The sequence below is a fragment of the Neomonachus schauinslandi genome, chromosome 1, assembly GCF_002201575.2.
Source record: "Neomonachus schauinslandi chromosome 1, ASM220157v2, whole genome shotgun sequence".
Lineage (NCBI taxonomy): Eukaryota > Metazoa > Chordata > Mammalia > Carnivora > Phocidae > Neomonachus > Neomonachus schauinslandi.
The window spans coordinates 160,193,946-160,214,440 of record NC_058403.1 but is presented as its reverse complement, the minus strand read 5'-3'; the positions used below and the strand labels follow the sequence as shown (position 1 = coordinate 160,214,440).

Genomic DNA, 20,495 nt, shown 5'->3' with positions numbered 1-20,495 from the left:
GCAAAGTATGAGACTGACAGTGTCATCTTTTAATACCCAACACACCATCTTGTGTTGGGTATTAAAAGATGACACTGTCAGTCTCATATACCACCTTGTATACACACCATCTCTGACTTCTCAGGATAGCTCAGTGATGAAGAGACCATCATACCATGTGAACAGGTGAGAAAACGGAGGCTCAGATCAGATGACAAGGTAAAGGACGAAGGCAGATCTGGGCTCATTCTCTCTTCCTGCCATGCCACGCTGCCTCTGTGGTTCTGTCATCTGCCATCAACCACCCTAAGAAACCTATGCTGGGGAGTTTCAGAGTGGCAGGAGCTCTGGTTTATTCTGTTCCCAGTGACTGCAGTAGCTGTGGCTTAGAGACCTTCACACTACAGAGGCTGAAGAAGCTAGGTCCTTTTGCCATGCCTCAATCTCTTGCCCTTGAGGCACCTCACTCTGGTGGCTTCTTTTCCTCCATTCTACCCCACATCTGACAATCACTGTGCTAGAGTACCAGCTAATCATGTCACTCTCTCGCTCTAAAACCTTTAATAGCTCCCTATGGCTCACAGATTAAATCAATTCACATAGGAAGGACAAGTGCAAATGCAGCATATTCATTTTCAAGAACCTCCCAGCCTTATCACCACGTACCCTTCCTCTAGCATGGCTGGGCCAGTCCTCTCTTACTTCTCTGGGCCACCACGGTCTTCTGTAAAGAGCACTCAGATGGGGAACTCAGAACTGCTAGTCCTGAGCAGTTTCAGAGCAGTCACAGGTGGGAGAGACACCTGAGACCCAGATGCTCAAAATTTCACATAGCCAGGGGCAGAGCCAAGATCTAAATTCCAACCTGTTTATACTCCCAGAACCATTCTGAAAAACAAACAAATACTCTTTGCTATGATTTTCAAATTATTTGCTGGTCTGACCCTAAATGTCCAAGTCCTATGAAATGGTCTGAAGAGTTCAAATAATTCAAACGTTTTTGGATCTTAACATTTCTTTCCAATGGCATCTCATTAAAGTAAAATCTAAATCTTTTACAAAGGCTCCTGCCCACCCCCCCACCCCTACCACTTCCCCTGTTTTGTTCTGCACTCCAGCCATGCTGGCTTTCTGGCCTCTCCACAAACCTTATCGGGGTCCTCCAGCCTCAGGGTCATTGTCTCTGCTGCTCCATCTGCCTGGAATGCCCTTCCCCCATGACAGTTTGATCATTATTCAGATTTCACTCAAATATCACCTCCTCAGATAAGCCTTCCTTGACTATCCTGTCTAAAATGTCCCTCCCATCAGTCACTTTCTATCACATTGCTCTTCCCCCCCCAAAATAATCTCATCACAAAAGAATGATTTTGTTATCTATGATTATCTTGTTTACGTCTTAGCCTGTTTACTGTCTCCTCTCCCTAGCAGAATACCACATCTGCCAGAGCAGGGACCTTATCTGTCTGCTCCCTACTGTATCTGAAGCTCACAGAGCACAGCCCAGCACATAGTAGGCACCTGGAATATACAGATGACTTTTCTCTTTGGCTGCATCCTATACATGATATGCTCACCCCTCATCCACAGGCAGAGGAGAGCAAGGCCCAACACCCCAAGCACCACCCAAACTCAGGCTGGAACAAAGACTTCACTCCTCCTCTGGGGCTCAGCTGGTCAAGAAGACCTGCTGCTGACATTTCACCAAAGAACTCTTGCAACAAGACTGTCTTCTATTAGTGAGAATTATTTTCACACCTCCCACAGGGGGAAACCCTGATTTTATGAAGGTAAAACCACATCATGATTAACACTTAATCAAGATTTCGTCTATATTATAGCTCTGCAAGGAAAAAAAAATAGTTGGGGGCCTTAATATTATGCTAGTAAATGTTACAATAAGTGTGTTTCTGACACGATTTTCTTATTAGGGTCCTTCCCTGTAAATTTTATTGCATTTAATTAAAAATTATTGCTAAAAGAAACGGCTGCAGATGGTCTTATTTTAAGTCAGAAAATTAAAAACTGAACATTCTCATCAGTCAATTTCAACAAGAAGCACAGCCGCATGCATTAGGAATGTGATGGTTTTGAGATTATAATAATTTTTATGGCATTTCCAGGTCCTTTCAATGAAACTTAATGAAAGCTCTGCATGAGTTCATTTGTCAAAAACATAATAATAATAGGAAGGCTCCCAGCTTACAGGCAGATATAAAGATACCCATGAATACCACGGCTGGGATGTGCCAAAAATCCAGGCATGCAGCTCTCAGCACCAATGGAATTAGTCAGCGGGAGGTTCAGTTGCAGCTCTGCCATGTACCCACCCAAGGATTTATAGCTGAGGCTGTAAATCACCTTTGTATTACAATGATGGGTATATTCGTTGTGGCAGCACCATCTACGGTTGTAAAAAATAAAAATCAGGTTTCACTCTCTCAGGGAATCACTTCAGCAAAATATTTACTGCATTCTAAGGATGGTGAACATGCGCTAGGGGCTGGAAAGGAGGGAGAGAGGGCTCTTAACGCTAGATTTTGTGCTGGATTTAGGAATTCTTAGCCGCAGTCGCTGTCCTTGGTCTGGACTGCCTGTACAATTCTGTCTCCCAGCTTTATTACTTGGCTTGTATCCTTTAACTTTTAAGGACTGAATTCTTATTACTTCTTGCTTGTCTTTTACTGGAAATCAACTCAAATCTTTTATTTATTTGGGCCCCGACAGGCTGTCACAAATAAATAAAAGGATGAGGAAAGCAAAGGCAGCCCCAGGCTAGCTCTGGAGTCAGCCCCGGAGAAGTGGGAGGCTGTGTTCACTGTGGAACCCCACTCCCTCCCTTCCTGCTGGTGTGGCTTTGCCTGGTCTTCATGTTCTCCAGAGGGGACCACTGCAACGGCCTCTTGACTAGTCTCCCTGCTTCCCTCTTCTTCATCCCTCCACTTCACCCTGCCAACAGAGTGCCATGCCGATGCACCATCCACATTGTGCGCCCGCCCTGCTGAAAACCGCCATGGTCCCCCCACTGCCCAGGAGCAATGCACTCATTCATCAAGCTGATATTCAAGGGACTTTTCGGCTGGGTCCCAACTGTGAGGTCCATCTGAGCACTTCACATGGGCCTTTCTTACCCCCAGACTCATGCACAGGCTTGTGTTCTTCCTGGACTGTTTGTCTCCCCCATGAACTCCTGTTCCTCTGCCAAAACCCACCTCAAGTGTCTCCCAGATAGTCCAGGCTGCCCACGGCCCCTCCTCCAGAACACAACGGGCTTCTAGCAAAATCTTTATCCCATGGGTTCTAATGACCTCTCTTAGTCTCTCTCCCCAGCAGGGCTGGAATGCCATGGGGATGGAAACCTCTAGTACCTGGAACAGTAGCTGATGTTTGGTAGATACTGAACAAATGTTAGCAGAGTGAGTGATGAATTCGCTGAGCTGGTGCAACATACCACTCTAAGAACTGGAAATCAGAAAAATGTGGTGTTTGAGTTTAGTCCTTAGTCTTTCAACCCAATCTCCTCCATATATTCTCCATGCTGGCCAATGATATGAGCTGTTTTCCAGAAAAAAGATATCAAAGCACCTCCTGACCAAGAATAGACCATTTTTACTGCAGCTTCACCTGCTAAAAACACAGGTCTGTGTTTCTCCACATGTCCTTGCATCTCTTTCCTACCTCCATGTGTCATGAGCCTACTTTTCTTTCAGTCTCCATGAAGCCATCTTACCCTCCTCTGAACGCCTACCTTTTGAGTCCTGAGCATTTTTTCTTTCTCTCTCTCTCTCTCTCTCTTTTTTTTTTTAGATTTAATTTACTTATTTCAGACATAGAGAGAGAGAGCACAAGTGAGGTGGGGGGCAGAGGAAGAAGCAGATTCCTCACTGAGCAGGGAGCTTGATGCAGGGCTTGATCCCAGGACCCTGGGATCATGACCTGAGCCCAAGGCAGACGCTTAACTGACTGAGCCACCCAGGCGCCCCTAGATCCTGAGCATTTTCTACCTTGCATTTCAGGCACTTGGGTAGAAGTCCTCTTGTTACCCTCCAACAATAAGTCCACTGAGGCCAGTGATGGTACCTGGTCTACCTCTCTCTGTCCATATTTCACTGGGTACAGTTCCTCAAGAATCAATCATTTCTCAAAAGGTCATCATCAGCCAAAATATTGAATTGATGCTCCCACTCCTTATCCTCATACGAACACTGTATAATATGGCCAACCCACAAACTCTTGAACATGTAATTCAAGCTGCTTTCCAACAATGAACAGCTCTATAAGAACGCCGGGCTGAGAGAAGAGAGTCCTGAAATGCTGGACCTCAGACCTTTCACAGCTCTCTCTGGAAGGCATGAGCACTCATGAGCTGCTGCTCCTGGGTGGACTGAATCATCTGAAGCTCCCCTAACAAGCAGTACAACCCAAACAGATGGCCTGCTCCAAACCCAGAGCTCCTGGCTGCTCTGAGGGCACAGCTGGCCACAGGAGGGTAAGCATCTCCCACAGTGGCCCTAAGGGAGGGCAAGATGTCTGAGTAGCTCATTAGCAAGTTCTAGCAAAGCTTGTCAGCCTTCTTGATGAGCCGCCAACACAGCAGCAAACCCATCACCCAACAGAAAAGAAAGGAAAGTGTCAAGCCCTCTGGACCAATAAACAAAGCCAACATTTGGATCGTGGCTGTGCTACCTGTCTTCTGCAAGGGAGATACTACAACTGTTGGATGAAGACCACCAGAAAACACGGCGTTCTTTTCAACCACAGGAAACAGGAGGTAGTGGAAAGAGTACTGGATTGAGAGTCAGAAAGACTTGGATTCGAATCTGATTTGGCCACTTATTATCTGTGCAACAGATGATAGTTTATAACACTTGAAACTAATGTGCCTAACTAATCGTGAATTACAAGCCAAATAACCACTGTAGTCAGAGTCACAGAGCCAGGCATATCTACGGGATGATAAAAACTTTGGTTCTGCTGTCCTTGGCGTAAGAGGCTGCTAATGACTCCAAATCACTATCGCTCAGGCTGCTGTCTGCAGCCCTGACCCCAACCCAGGAGCAAGTTAGAGGTAATGCTGATACCACACCCCACAGCTGAAGCTTGTAAGTTTATGGTTCCAGTTTTATTGATGTGGTGTCCTGAACATGAAGTCAAACTCATGCAGAAGAACCATCATATGAGAGAGGAAGGGAGAGACAGAGAGAGACATCCCCACAGTCAAAGGGACCAGATTCTCAACCCATACCTCTGGAATCAAATTCAAATCCTGGATCCACCAATAAGTGACCTTACCACATCACTGAGTAATAGCTAATATTTATTGATCATTTCACTATGTGCAATATTAACTCCTTCTGTCTTAACAACGTTATGAGGCAGGAACTATTGTGATTGCCTATGACATATAAACCAAGATGCAGACCTTGTCCCAGGTCACACAGATAGTAAGGGTTGGAGTACAGATTCAAATCCCAGGCAGCCTGGCTAGAGCCCACGTGCTTGGCCCCTGTGCTCTCACAGGCTCTCCCTGGGCTCCACTGCCCTCATCTGCATACATAAAGAGCTACCATAAATGCATCAAGAACAATATGGGGACTGATCATAATAGCTGGGAGAACAGAGAGAGAAAGAAACAGATGAGAAAAAGCCAGTGTGGCAATACGTAAATGGTAAATCTAGATGGTGGACAAATGAACATTCACTGTAAAAGCTCTTTCAACTTTTCTATAAGTTTGAATATTTTCATAATGAAATGGGGAAAAGCAGCTTCAGGGATCCGTGTTGGTGTATAATGCTGAGTGATTAAAGCAGACGCATCATTGTGCAAAAAATAAATACACAATTACGGGGATTTAAATGAGACACTTAGGACAAGTCAGTTTATGTAGTGTTTTGCATCAAATGGGTATTCATTAAGTGTATATAAAGCACCTAGCATTGCATTGCTGAAGACAGGTGCTTAATAAATGATAATTCTTTGACCCTTGTGAAGCTCAAAACTACCAATTTGCATGGAATCATAAAACTCCGGGTCATCAACACACATTTATTAAGCTCCTAGCACATAATCAACATATACTGAGGGGCCATGGGATACTCAGAAGTAAAGATTAGGTCCGCCCAACCAAGAGTTCTGACTGAGGACATTAAACAGTCTATTTGAAAAGTAAATGTAAGACTAGATCTCTGGTCCATTTTTTCTTTTTCACAAGGGTCAATTCGAGGGGGAAAAAAAGAATGTTCTGGGGATATGCTTTAAACTAAAAGATGATGAAACTTTCTGTATACCATGGGAAAAATGTACATAAGTAACAATGTATACAATTTTATTTTACAAGACAGAAAATTGTTAGTAAGATTATTGCAGCTCCTAAAATGTTATTATCTGGGTATATAAATCTTAAAGGAAGTAACCACATAGAAGAAACTTTACAATCATCCATTAGACCCTGAGCTGCTACTCTGATTTAGAGGTCTCTAAAGGCTCTCTGAATTCTATTTTATACTCTACATGTTTCTTGAAGGGAGGTACTTTTAAGTGGAAAAAGGGCTTGGATTTAAATAACAGTGAATCACACCAGAGAGAGAGTTATTCCCTTTTCAGTCCTTTTGAATCCTTCGGATTATGCCAAGAAGAAAGTCTCTGTATGGTGCCAGGACGTCTTTAACACCTCTCCCTGTTTAACAAAGGGGCCAGGCTTCCAGCTCCAGCCTTGGCAAGTAATAACCTCAAGCTAGAATTTACCCGTTATTTTCCTTTCCTTTGTATCTTATTTGTATAACTGCCTTCTATTTATGGCAACCAATAGTGTTTTTCCATTTCCCAACACTGACACAAAATTTCCTTTCTAAATATTTTTGAAGTAAAAAAGAGAGACTGATTGAAAGAAAAACAATAAGTAAGTGATGGTATAGGCAGTAGAACAGAAATGGTAAAAGTGGTACAGGAGAGGCAAATGGTTGAGAAATACAGATCTGCTCCAATCTTACCATTTTACAGATGAGCAAACTGTGGCCTAGCCTTTTCCAAGATCCCACAGCAGGTCAGTGACTGAGTGGGCTTTGAACCCACATCTCCTGATACACCGTCCTACACCCTTTCAGGGCTGTTGATATTTATTCCCTGATCCCCACACTGAAGCAAGGTGTGGGACAGGACAAGGAGCGGAAGGAGGAGGAACGGCCCTCTTGCCCCATCCTGTCCTGCTCAACCCGAAGCAACCCTGGGCACCCCTAGGCACATGTCTCAGATCGGCAGCACCCCAGCCGCTAGGTTCTCAAAGCTCCTGTCCAGGGGGAGAAGCCACTAGGACCCCACCCCCACAGCAGTCCCTCATGCCTCTCAACTTGATGTGTCTGAAACCTCCTTTGCCCAGACCTGTTTCAGCCCAAGGCGAGGATTTCTCCCCCTCCCTTTGCTTCCATCTGTTTCATGCAGGAAAACAGAAGAAAGCTTTGCTCACTGTTGATGTCCAAGAGGATGTGGTTCCTGCATGGGAGATTTATCTGGTCAGTCTGGCCTTCCGTGAAGGAACATCAGGGTAGAGCAACAGTGCTCTGAGTCTGACAGTCCAAGATACTCAACCACGGCCCCAGGCTGTAGCATCAAATGTGAGAAAATGCAGGGAAAGCACCCAGCACAATGCCTGGCATACAGGAAGCAGGAAAGGTATGGTAGCATTGACATTTTCTTGGGTCTTTTTCCCTTATTATCAGGTTAATTTGGATGAAGGGACCTTTTTGGGGTTTTGGGCAAAGTACAGATCAAGACAACAGGGACTCGGCAAATGGCCAAGCAACCTGTGCACCGTATAACCCCGGGGCAGGGGGTGGAGGTAGGCGGGTTGAATGTGAATGTGGCTCTGAAGCAGTGCAGTGCACAGCGTGCACGATCAGATCTGGCACCCCTCAGTGTAATTCACTAAGGATGCCTAAACCAGGTGTCAGGAAATCTTGAGTCCTAGCACTGATTTCTCCACTAAATTGCTGAGCTACCTTAGGTAAATCCCTTTCCCTCTCTGTGCCTCAGTTTACTCCTCTGTAAGAGGACCAAATGTTGTCTGAAGTTCCCTTCCAGCTATAAAATTCAGTGATTCTACAGAAGCCGACTTCGATTGCTGAAGGGCTGTCATACGAAAGAGGAAAGGAGCTCACTTGCCTGGCTTGAGAGGGGGAGAGCCAGCATGAGTGGGGTAGGGATATTAGGAGACAGCTTTTGCCTCAGTCAGAAAGGAAAATTTAATCAGGATACCTAGCAACAGATGAGGCAGCTCTGGGAGATGGTGAGTTCCCTGTGGCTTGAGGAATTCAAGTACAGACTGGGTTAGAGAAAGACCTGTTAGAGTGGGAGCCTTGACCATCTGCCCTTTAAGATCCTTTCTAGGGGCGCCTGGGTGGCTCAGTCGTTAAGCATCTGCCTTCGGCTCAGGTCATGATCCCAGGGTCCTGGGATCGAGCCCCGCATCGGGCTCCCTGCTCGGCGGAAAGCCTGCTTCTCCCTCTCCCACTCCCCCTGCTTGTGTTCCCTCTCTCGCTGTGTCTCTCTCTGTCAAATAAATAAATAAAATCTTAAAAAAAAAAAAAAGATCCTTTCTAGATGATTCTGGTTTCAGAGCTTGGTTCTATTTTCATTAACGCTAGGAGGCACTCAGCTAGGTCTGGATCCTGTCAAACCCTGCTGGTAACTATTAATGCAATGAACTGGTCAGCTGTGCAGCTCTCACCTTGTAGAGTTTACACACGGCCACACTCTCCAAATCAAACTCAGTCCCTCCAACAGTGTTAGTGTTTACCCTTGCCCCAGCAAACAAACCCTTTCATTCTGGAAAGAACTAATTAACAGCCTCACCCAGACTTGGGGGAGGGAGAAGATGGAGCCAGGGTGGGGAACCATGTAAAAAACTCAGGAGAATAAACCACATAAACACTTCTAGCATCTACACTCCAGCGACAGCTCATGCTAATTGCAAATCATCTTATCTATTCATTACTGCAGGCGCCCTGGGAACTCCGAGCAGTAGCAGCGTGTGGGACTTGGTGAAGTCACTGCACACAAGGGGTCAGAATCAGGATATCCTTTAAAATCACTGCCATTTTCGCTTGTATTAATTCCAATCAGGTGCTCCCAAAGAGAGTAAATGGTTGAGGCTGAATTGCATTGCCTTTAAGCTGCATCCACAAGGTACAAGGAACAGCAAGATTTGGCAGTTATCCACTTGGGATGATCAATAAGGGTATTCAGTCAGTCTTGGGAAGGTGGGGTCAGAAAACTCCCACTGTTGTTAATAATTTCAGTGTTTCACTCTTATTTCCAAGGTGAATGAATCAAAAAAAAAAAAAAAAAAACCATCCTGGATGTACCTCTTAAAGCCTTCTATTCAGAAATTTAGCTCACGGCACCCTTCCCTCTTTAAACAATTTAAATAGATTGTCTTTTCTAGTTCCCTTGAATAGAGTGTATATTTACATAGTAAAAGGGTATCAATCTCAATTTAGGGTATTTTCCTGATGGTGAAAGATATTTAGTTTGGCAGGATACCAGGACCTTCTCTCTTGGTGACTTTCCTGGAGAGGACTAGCAAACCCATCCTCCTAGATGAGAAATGTCTCTCAAATAATGGAAATACAAATGCTCATATTTACACTGTATTTGGCGTTTTAGACAATACTTTCACACAGATGATCGTCTCTGATCTCTTCAAACACTCTGCCGTGAGGCAGCAGAAATCCCATTTCACAGATGTAGTAACTGGGCTCAGAGAGTAAAGCCACACACCCCAAGTCACACAGCTAGAAATAAGCAGAGCCTGAGGCTAAAAAGCAAGTCCATTCTGTCCCCTGTACCTAAGCTTACCTCTCGGATGGTCACACTTGCCCAACCACAAAGAAAATATAATTTCACAGTACCTTTCTGCTTCTTGGTCTGCGCTCTGTTGTTTGCTTTCAAAGGCGTTGAAGCTGCTCATGTCCACGTAGCCATCGTTTTCATTTGCCGTGGACAGGGCTCTGCTCTGATCTTCAAACAGTTTTGTAAATGTCCCAGCCCTCGCAGGCCTCCGGGGTGGAATCTGAATATTTTCATAGTCTGAGTTCATGGCTGGGATGTTCTCATAGTCTGAAGTGTCGGCGTTGGGGAATGAGATGGACCGAGGCTTGGTCAGGGGCAAGGGCAGAAAGGGGGGCCGGGAGCGGTCTTCGAAGGACTCCACTCTGGACACCGTCCTGCTGAAGGGGACACCTTTCCTCTTGCCATCCCTGTAGAAGATGAGGGAGGAAGGGGAATCGGAAGCCCGGAGCTTGCCAGTCCGAGCCTTAAGCTGCGGGGAGTTGCTGAGGCTCCTGCGGTCAATTTCCAGAAGCCTGGCAGGCCCATGGTAGCTGGATTCTGAAGACGACCTGGAAGAAGACACGTTGACATCCACATGCACTTTGTTCTCCGACTTCTTTTTAAAAGTCAGTGCCAGGAACCTCTTGAAGGATGACTTCTTCTTCTTGGTGTACTTGTCTGGGGGCTCACTCTCGATCAGCAGGGAGGGAGAGCTCTTTGTGATGGGCTTTTTGGTGATGCAGGCCAGGTCGAAAGGGGGCGGGATGTCGACCACAGAAGAGGGTGTTGAGGTGCCACTGGACGGAAGGTGGTTCCTCTGGGAGAAACTCCCAGAGGAGCCAATCATACAGGGCAGAGAAAGGTTGTCATCTTTCCTTTTGATCCTATGGTCATCCAAGCCCGATGCCTCTGACTCCCGGTACAAGGAGACTGGAATCTCTCGGCCTTCCACAGAGAATGATCGGGGGTATAGAGTGAAGGCTCTGGGCTTTGCTGGCAAGGCCCTGCTGGCTTCCAGTGGTTTCCCCTCCAACGAAAGAACCGTCTTTCTCGCCTCCTTGGTGGCACCTCTAATGCCAATGGCTGATGAGCCAGCTTCTGGTCCGGTTTCTTCTGGGACAGTTTCTGGGACATAGCCAGCCACCTTCCCGGAGTGGGGCCTGGCCCTAGTGATGATGTTCTTCCTGTCGATGGAGACCAGGCCACCCTCAGCATCAGAGTTCATTTCTTCTTTTGTGCCATAACCACTCAGCATGTCAGATGCAGCCTGTGTCTCAGGTTTCTCTCCTTCCCCAGGGTCAGACCCTTGCTCCAGGTCAACTCCCATCTCATAGGGGTTGGTGAGCCCATCGTCTATGGCATCCTCATCCTCTGGCATGACCACCACGTCAGGGACAGAGGGGCCCTCCCCAGAGCCACACGAAGTTCCAACAATGGGGTCCTGCTCCGCACGTTCTCCAGACTGTGGTTCCTGCTGTGACTCTAAGTCTTTTGCTGACTTGGAAAAAGAGGAGTAGCTCTCGCTACAGAAAGAGGTGCTCTCGGTCGGAAAGAACTCGTAGGGACTTCCTGAGAGTGAAGTCACAAATTCATCCATGCCATCATTCTCGAAAGGAATGATTTGGCAGCTCTCCTCGGCAGGTTCTTCCTGTACCAGGTCTTCACCTTCTCGAGGGTCCTCTCCCACCTCCCGGGTGACTGCTGCCATTTCTTCTTGGTTCGTTTTCTCATTTTGGTCAGGTGGTTCATCCTGGTCATCCTGGTCACCACTGGCTGTGGCATCTTCACCCCCTTCCTCTGGGACTTCAGGGCTGTCTGTGGCCATCTCTGCCTCCTGAACACCCATGGCCAAGCCCTCATTCTCTGTGGGTTCCTTGCTGTCATCTTCAGCATCCCCCTCAGGGGGCCTGTCAGAATCCACACGTTCATCTGGAGCCCCTGGTTCTGTGTTGGTGGAGCCTTCCTCACCACCCTCCTCTGCCTCCGTGGGTGTCCCAGGGGGCCCAGGCTCATCACTGGGAGTTGCTGGACCCTCTAAATCAACGTGAGTTAGAATGATATCACTTGGAAGGACTGCTTCTCCATCCCAAGGGCCCCTGTCCTCCAGGTTGTACACGTTGTGTTCTTCCACTAGCTTCTCTTCCTCCTCACTTGTAAATGTCTGCTCCTCTGCCCCTGGGTCACAGGCACCGTCCTCCACCCCCACATTCTCAGGGGTGGGGGCTATGCTTCCATCAACCTCTTCACCCAGCACCACTTCAGCTGGGGCTGCCAAGTCCTCAGCAGCTCCCATCCCCTCCAGGTCGCTCTCCTCGCCTCCCTCCTGGCACTCCTCTCCAGCGGCATCTGGAGGCACCATTACTGCATTCTCTGCAGAGCTGCTACACCTGGGTTCGTCCTCTTTCGGCGGAGCCTTGGGGACCACAATGTACTCCTCATCAGCCTCAGACTCAGAGCACTCCAAGTTGGACCGGTGCTCTCCGTAAAGCCCTCTGTCAACGCAGAGCACTTTCCCGTTGCTGCATTTGTTCAAGCTGTTGATCATGTACACGCTGGCTCTCCACTCACTGGGGGTCGCCAGCCTGGGCTTAGGGGCAATGGGGGGTTTCGGCCCCCTAGACATGGAGTTGGGACTGTGAAGACTATCAGGCCGGGGTGATGAAGGGAATTTGGGTGCTGTCACAGGTGTGAGGGGACTGGCAGTCTTTGGCTTGGGAGCAACTGGTGGTTTTGGTGAATCTAAAGGATGAAAATAGAGAAAACAAGGACACAAAAAGTACAGTTACCCTTATTTCCATTCAGAGTCTACCGCTTAGCATTTTCAAGAAAACATTGAAGATAGTTTCCCAACCTATGTGAGCCCAATCTACTATGTTCTGTCTTCGGTTTATGTCCTCCACCACCATCTTTAAAATCCCTTCAACTCTACTGATAATTCATTCTGTAAACAAAGTGAATAGATCTTCCTTTTGTACACAGTCCAGCTAACAAAACTCAACTCAATGACATACTCCTCAAACAAAGGTGTGCAGATCATTGTAATCATTGATCCAACAACCATGTATTAAATGCTTTCTAGGTGCCAGGTACCCATGAGACAACGCTGAACTTGACAGTCACCATCCCTGCCACCCTCATGGAGCTTACATTCATTCTACAGTTAATTCACTGGATACCTACTATCTATATGCATAGCACCGTAGACAGGAAGGTCTTCTAGGGTCAAGAAGAGAAGGATACCTCTCTTGAGCACTTGCAGTTGAGTCAGGGAGGCAAGACTAACAGAACAATTGGAGGACAGAGCCACAGACCCTTGGAATATTATGATTAAATAGCCATTATCTCACTCCTTCAAGGACAATACACCAAAGGTCTGTGACAATGATGCATGACTCTTCTAAGGGTCACCTCTGAATTCTACATGCTTTAAGACTGGTGTCTAGCTAACTGCCCTGCATCCAAATTTCATGGGCACCTGGATTTCATGGGAGAAACCATATGGTATTTTCCAACATGGATAGTTGCAAAAAGTCTCCTGCCTTATGGATGCGGAGGATCTATCTGACATGTCAGAATAAAGGATGTGATACAAATGCACGTGCAACAGGAGTCAGAGAAGCAAGAGATACCATGACTAGGAAGACCTCCTGGAGAAGGTGAAATTTCAGCTGTATTTTGCAGAATGGGAGGGATCTGGTGCAAGGGCCAAGGGAGTAGCTGCCCACTTCCAAGTTCATCTGTCCTGCAACAAGCATGCCTCCATGCCTCCAAGCCCCTGGCCACACTGTGGGCAGAGTGAGGAATGAAGCTTTCCAGGAAGGTATCTCCATCCTGACATCTCGGCTTCAAATGCACTTCTTGGCTTCCCACTGCTCATAGATGACAACATACAAATCTCCCCTTGAGCCAGCCCCTCCTCCCAGTGCCATCCCCACTAAGGCCTGGGTTTGACACAGAGCAGCTGCAGAATGCCAGCCTGGCTCATGACAGAAGGGAGATGGAGCAGAGGTCCTAGAAGTCCATCAGCAAACTTCTCCTCCCTATGCATTTGACTCCCAGGTAAACCCTTGCAGCCCCTAATCCTAGTCATCTGTAGTTCAGGGCTCTCTGGCAGAGACAGAGTGTGAGCCATGTTTATATCACATATGTAATTTTTAATTTTCTCATAGCCACATTAAAAAAGTAAAAAAGAGTATATGAGGCTAAGCGGAAGACGCCAGACTGAAAAGCCTACCTATCATATGATTCCATTTATTTGACATTCTGGAAAAGAAAAAACCATAGGGACAAAGAAGAAATCAGTGCTCATGAGGGCCTAAGGGAAGGAAGGGGGTTGTGACTCCAAAGTGGCAGCATGAAGAAGCTTGTTTGTCTGGTGGAACCCTATCTTGATTATGTTGGCGATTACATAACCCTAAGCATTTGTCAAGGCTCTTAGTACTGTATACCCCCCCCCCCAAAAAAAAGTGAATTGTACTGAATGTAAATTTAAAAATAAACATACATATAATGAAAAAAAAAGTAAAAAAGCAGGTGAAATTAATTTTAACAATACTTCTTTTTTAATTCAATATATTCAAAATACCATCATTTTGGATATCATCATGTAATCAGTGAATCATGTCTGGATCAACATGTCATCAATATACAAAATTTATTAAGGAAATATTTGACATACTTTTTTGTACTAAGTCCTTGAAATCTAATGTGTATTTTACACTTTTCAGCACATCACAATTCAGATTAGCCACATTTCAACTACTCAGTGGCCACATGTGGGTAGTGGCTACGGCGCTGGCCAGCACAGTGCTAACTGGTTTTAACCCATCTCCATGGGACTGTTCCATTGGCACCTCAATTTCAATACATCTGAAGCCAAAGTAAGTATCTCCCCTAAACTGGCAGAACTGTGTAAAAATTAGCTGAGGATGCCCCAAAGGAAATTAAAAAGGCCTGGAATAGCAAGAATATAGGTGCCCATATACCCTGTTCCTGAAAGGGCCCAATTTCAGAGCCTCTTTAGTTACACTTTGCAAATAAATCTAATGAACGTAGTGGTCAGGTTTTCCAGTGTACAGCTAATTAGGAGGGATAGGGATTGGCAGTTAGAACAGGAATACTGCCAGGTGTAAAATGTGGTAGTGGCCAGTAAGAAAGGAAGAGAAGAGACACAGCTGTCAAGACTCTAAAGGCTAAAGCACCCACTGCACCAACCCCCTAACCCACTCCTATATTCATCCACATTAACACCCAGGCCAGCCACTGACATCTAGATAATAACACAGAGTCTTCAAAATCTAAGTGGCCTTCCAACTCCTTGTTTCCATAAGCAAATATGTCCTAATTTAGAAAAATATCTGTCCAAATTAGTAAAACACAAAACAAATTAAAAAAAAAGCCACACACAAAGACAACAACAACAACAACAACAAAAACCCACCCAACTATGTGGAGTTTAAACAGCTAACCATTAGCTAGTCTGTCATTGTAGAGTAACAGAGTGAGCCTTTAGAGCCTGGCTGATCTGGGTTCAAATCCTGACTTTGCCACTTTTAAGCAATGAAACCGAGCCTCAGTTTCTTCATCTGTAAAATGGGTACAATAGGTACACCTACTCTCAAGAGGTTATGAAAATTAAAAGATATATATTAAAAGTGCCCAGCAGTAGGTCTTCAAGTAGAAGTACTGAATAAAGAGAAGCTATTATTATTCTAATAATGTCAGTCTTTGCCTATCCCACATCTTCCCCTGGTATAAGTCTTGCTTTACACCGATATGTAATATTAGGTTCAAGCTCCCAACATCAGGTGTCAGGCACTGGCATGAAATTATTCTTTGAGGGTGGGGACTCTCATTTCTCATCCTTAACGGGTGGTATTTCACATGAGCGCCATGAGACCTGACAAAGGGACAGATGGGCCATGAAAAACGACCATCACCTTGGCTGCATCACCCCCACCCCCACTCCATCCTTCATCCAATCAAGCTATTGATCTGTGGGCGCTGTCTCCTCAAGAAAGGTTACAGTGGGCGTCTGAGGCGTGATCCTGCAAGAAAATGCCTTCCCCACAGGATCCCCTAGGAATGACAAGTATCTAGTGTCCATGTCCTGCTTCCAGCTCTGAGATTCAGGGTGTTTCACCTGCATCCTCTCTGAGATCAAAGGATGCCAGAATCAGAAAGGCTTTGTCTGACCCCTCAGGAAAAGATGAGGAAACTGAGGCACATAGAGGCGAGGCATACGGTTTTCAGCAAGTCTGGGGCAAGGCCCACGTAGAATGCGGGTTTCTTGCTTCCTGGTCTAGTCACTTGAACCTCTGCCTTCACCCTTTTGCCCTTGAGCTTTCTTCTACAGTGGAGACTCAGGGCTCCCAGCTTCTAGTGAGGCAGAGAAGGGTAAAATTCAAGGAAACTGAGACCAGAGAGACCAGAGACAGGTAGCCAGGTGTGAAATTTACATAAGGCTGAGTCCAGGGTTCAGAAATACTAACCGACCATAAGGTGAATGACTGGCTTTCATTTGCTCCCATCTAATTCCCATTAATCCGACTCCATCAAACAGATGTTTACTGAGCACCTACTATGTGCAGGGCACTCACCTAGAATCTTTGGACAAATCAATAAACAAAAACAAATACTTTGACCCTGGCGAACCTTATATTCTAGTAGAGGAAGATAAGCACTAAAAAGGAAAAGCATATTACATTATTGTACATTAGATGATCATAAAGTCTATGGAAAAAGATTAGGAGTTTGGTTTTTTGTTTTTTTATTTTGTTTTTGGGTTTTTTTTTTTTTTCAATTTTAAATCAGGATAGGCTTCACTGAGAGGACATTAGAGCAAAGACTAGAAAGATGTGAGGGAAGCCAGGACTCAGGTGGTGTGTTCAAGGAGGGCCAGAGCGGCTAGAAGGGAGGCATGAGCGAGCAAGCAACAGGGAGAAGCAGGAGATGAGGTCAGAGAGGTCACAGGGAGGGTGTAGATTATGCAGGACCCCCCAAACAGAAGAAGGACACACATACTCTGGCTAATGTGCTGAAATAGGTAGAAGTGGTGTGGATGGATGCAGGGACACCCATGAGGAGGCTCTTGCAATAATCCAGGCAAGAGATGAGACAATGGAGGCTTGGACCAGGTTGGCAGTAATGGAAGTGGTAAAGAAGAGTCAGATTCCAAATACGAAGGCAGAGCTGGCAGGATTTGCTGACAGTCTGAACATGGGGTATAAAAGGAGAGAAGTCAAGGACAACACCAAGGTTTTGAGTCAGAGGAACTGGGAAAAAGAATTCAATTGGTGCTGGGGAGGGAAAGCCAGAATTTCAGTTTGCACGTGTTAAACCTGAGTTCCCTACCACACACCTAGGTGGAGACAGATATCAAGTGGGCTCCCAGATATACCAGTCTGGGTTCAGGGGAGGGGTCTGGCTGGAGGCATCCATCACAGAGATAGAATTTAAGGCCTGGGCCTGGTGAGTTCACCAAGTGAATGAGTGTGAACAAAGAAAAGAGCAGGGCCCAGGAGGGAGCCCCAGTGGCCCTGAGGTTATGAGAAGGAGTCAGGGAAAGACACTGGGGAGGAATGACAGAAAACGAAGGTTGTGTGAGAGCTTCAGCTCTGCTCCCTCCCTCTCCCCTCACAAAAAGGAGCCCCATAGAGCCCCTCTCCTCAGTACAAGTTTATTTGGGTCCCAGACCAATTCTGCCTAGAGAAGACCCATGGGAAGAGATAGCATTGGGGTGCATGTGGAAGGACGAGGAGGATTTTCCTGATCAAAAAAGAGGCTGGGTATGCCAGACAGAGGGAATAGAATGTGCAGAGGCCCAAAGGCAGTTAGATGCAAGCCATCTGGGAGTACGGTAAAGAGTTCAGTATGGCAGGGATGGGGGATTACAGGATAAATCCGGGCTGGGGCTTCCTCCTCTGGGTTAAGCTCAACTTTCTGACTATCCAGAACCCAGCATGGGTGGAGCTGGTGGACCCTCTGCTGTCTCATGAGTTCCTCTGGCTGTGGTATGAACCTTCCTTCTCCCAGTATCACAGAGCCCGGGGGGGTGGAGGGGGGTCATACCTCTCTGCCCAGGACCTCTTGGCAATCTGCTATGCGTAAGGATAACTCAAATGCAGAATACCCTTTGAGCCAAGATGCCAAGAGTTAACTGACAATGGGGGAACCACAATGACAGGAGGAAGAGATTTTTAACAGCTTCTGGTGATAGAAATCATTCCCAGCCAGGCCCCATTACTAGTTTATATTTTCTCTATTTCAATTAGGCATCTGTCACTCACACCCACACATGCTGCTGTTTCCTTGTCAGTTATGCAGAGGTTAAATGAGAAGGGGCATTGGGAGGAGCACTGGACTAGGACTTAGGAGCTCTGATCTCCACTCCTGGCTCTGCCATTAACTGGACATGTGACCTTGGGCAAGTCCCTTCCCCTCACTGAGCCTCAGTTTCTCCATCTGTAGAGCAGGGGTGCTGCACCAACCAGTCAGTAAGTGCCTTCTGCTCCGGCCGACTATAGCATATTTAAACTCACGGCTCTTCTCGTGTCCCCTGATATCCCCTTGTTCAGTCCCTGAGTCTGTTTCAACGGCAGTTCACTATATTCCCCCTGGAACTCTCAGAGCCATATGTTCCAAGAGTAATTATCTTCCAATTTCACCTTCCAATTGCATCTTAATTTAACTTTCATTCCTGGGTGCCTGCTGGAATGTCCAAGCCAAGCCTGATGATTTCTAATTAGGCTGCTGTTAAGCTAGTCCAGTGATCCACGACAGGGCACATACTGGGAAGACCACAGGGACAAAGTGGGAAAAGCATGGGCCCCAGGCTCAGACAGACCTGGGCTCCAATCCCAGCTCTGGCACACATCATCTGTGTCATCCTGGGCATGACACTTTGCCTCTCTGAGCCTGTTTCTTTCTTGGTAAAATGAAATAAATACCTCCTTTTTCTATAAGGATGTTGAAAAGTTCAAAGGAAATAACAGACATAAGACACCTAATAGTCAGTTGGCTATAATTTCTTGGGCACTTACTATGTATTTAGCACTGGATAAAAAAGCAGGCTCTCAAGCTGGACAGTGTGTGTTTCAATCCCATCTTGGCTCAGTGACCATAAGATCCCTGCAGCTCAGTTCTCCCATAGGGATAGCAAGAGTACTTACCTTGTAAGTTTACTGTGAAAACTGAATTGATTGAAGTAAAACACTTAAAAGCAGCACCTAGTTCACAGTAAGTGACCAATAAATATTAGCCAGTATTCATTGGTAGCTTATGACAAACACTATTCCAGACACCTTATAAGCTTTATTTAATCATGAGAACTCAAAGATCATACTATCCCCATTTTTCAGATGAAGAAACTGAGGCACAGAGGTGAAGTAACCTCCTCAACGTCACATAACTAAGTATATGGTGGTTCTGAAATTCAGTCCCACGGAGTCTGTGAGCCACTATGTTACATGATCAGGAAATTCAGAGCATGGCACACAGAAATCATTATGTGAGCTTCCCATCACTGCCAGCACACTGAAAAAGTAACCAGTTTTATGCTGGAGGCAAGTTACAGGACGGCTAAATCCAAGAGTAGCAACTGCTAAGATTTCCTGGGACCAAACCTGCCTCTCAGTTTATTCCGGCTCATTCCATCCCCCAGATTCTCAGAAAAGGGAGTGCTTGCCCAAGCCTCAAGCAGGGAAACGTGGGAAAACTGGAACCGCTCTCACCATTGTTTTAAGTGAGTTTTATTAGGAGTGTAGGAAAAAGCTAGCCCGGCTCTGTTCAGGCTGTGCCAGAAACAGGCAGGAGGCGACCTTCTTCCTCCAAGGAGTGGCTGGCTGGGCACTGGGACCCTGCTCCAGCCTCTCCCAAAGTGGCACCCCTGCTGTGACCCACACTCCCTCACCGTCCAAGCGTCCACATGCCCAGCAACAACAGGGCCTGGACACAGGAAAGGCTGCTTCCACACTCCCAAAGTCCCCGAGTGTCTCCTTTGTCAAATCAGTCCAGCCAAATGTCTCCCGGCTGCACTTCACTCCTAAGACAATGACTTTTTTCATTAAAAAGACTTAAAAAAGAAAAAGCCCACAACACACACACACACACACACACACACACACACAAGGCAGCAGGATATGGTTCTAAGACAGCCAAAATGGTGGCTTCCTGTTTCTTTAGGGATGTGTGTTTTGGAGTATGGCTTCGGACAAGGGTGTTGGTCCAGGAGGGGGCTGCCTTCTGCTCAATTTTAAAAGAAAAGAAAAAAAAGAGGGACTATCGGTCCTTGGCAGGGAAATTAAGTGAGCTGAGCCCCTTGCTTTGCAAACTCGCCTCTTCCGAGGGAACTTTCTGCCCTTGGGGTGGATGGAGTCAGGAATCCTGAGAACGGTTCCAGGCATCGCCCATCTGAGTCTCAGTTACTAAATCTGTTAAATGGCACTCCTCTGAAGGGACTGCTAGTATTCGCTATCAAACGCATTCTGGATTTCCCGGAATCCCTGAACTGGCACAGTCAGATTCACGAGGCAGAGACTCGAGGGATGGGAGGGAACGTCTGGAGTGCGGCTCAGCCTTGCCGAGGAGTGTCCCCCTTGGCGTTTCATCCCCTGGGGGAGGCACAAAGAGGGCCCCGGGCCAGGGCCCTGCGACGGAGGGGTGCGCTGCGGGGGGAGGGGGCGGATAATTT

At 46.6% G+C, this 20,495-nt stretch overlaps 1 protein-coding gene across 2 annotated transcripts in view; it reads right to left on the bottom strand.

Annotated features, from left to right (window-relative positions):
• Positions 1-12,428, bottom strand: part of FGD5 (FYVE, RhoGEF and PH domain containing 5) — a 110,869-nt gene extending 98,441 nt beyond the window's left edge. For both annotated transcript variants that reach the window (XM_021694943.2, XM_044916289.1), the window contains exon 1: positions 9,886-12,428. In XM_021694943.2, the coding sequence (XP_021550618.2) occupies positions 9,886-12,428 (2,543 nt within the window). The remainder of the gene's footprint in view (positions 1-9,885) is intronic.
• Between the last annotated feature and the right edge of the window lie 8,067 nt (positions 12,429-20,495).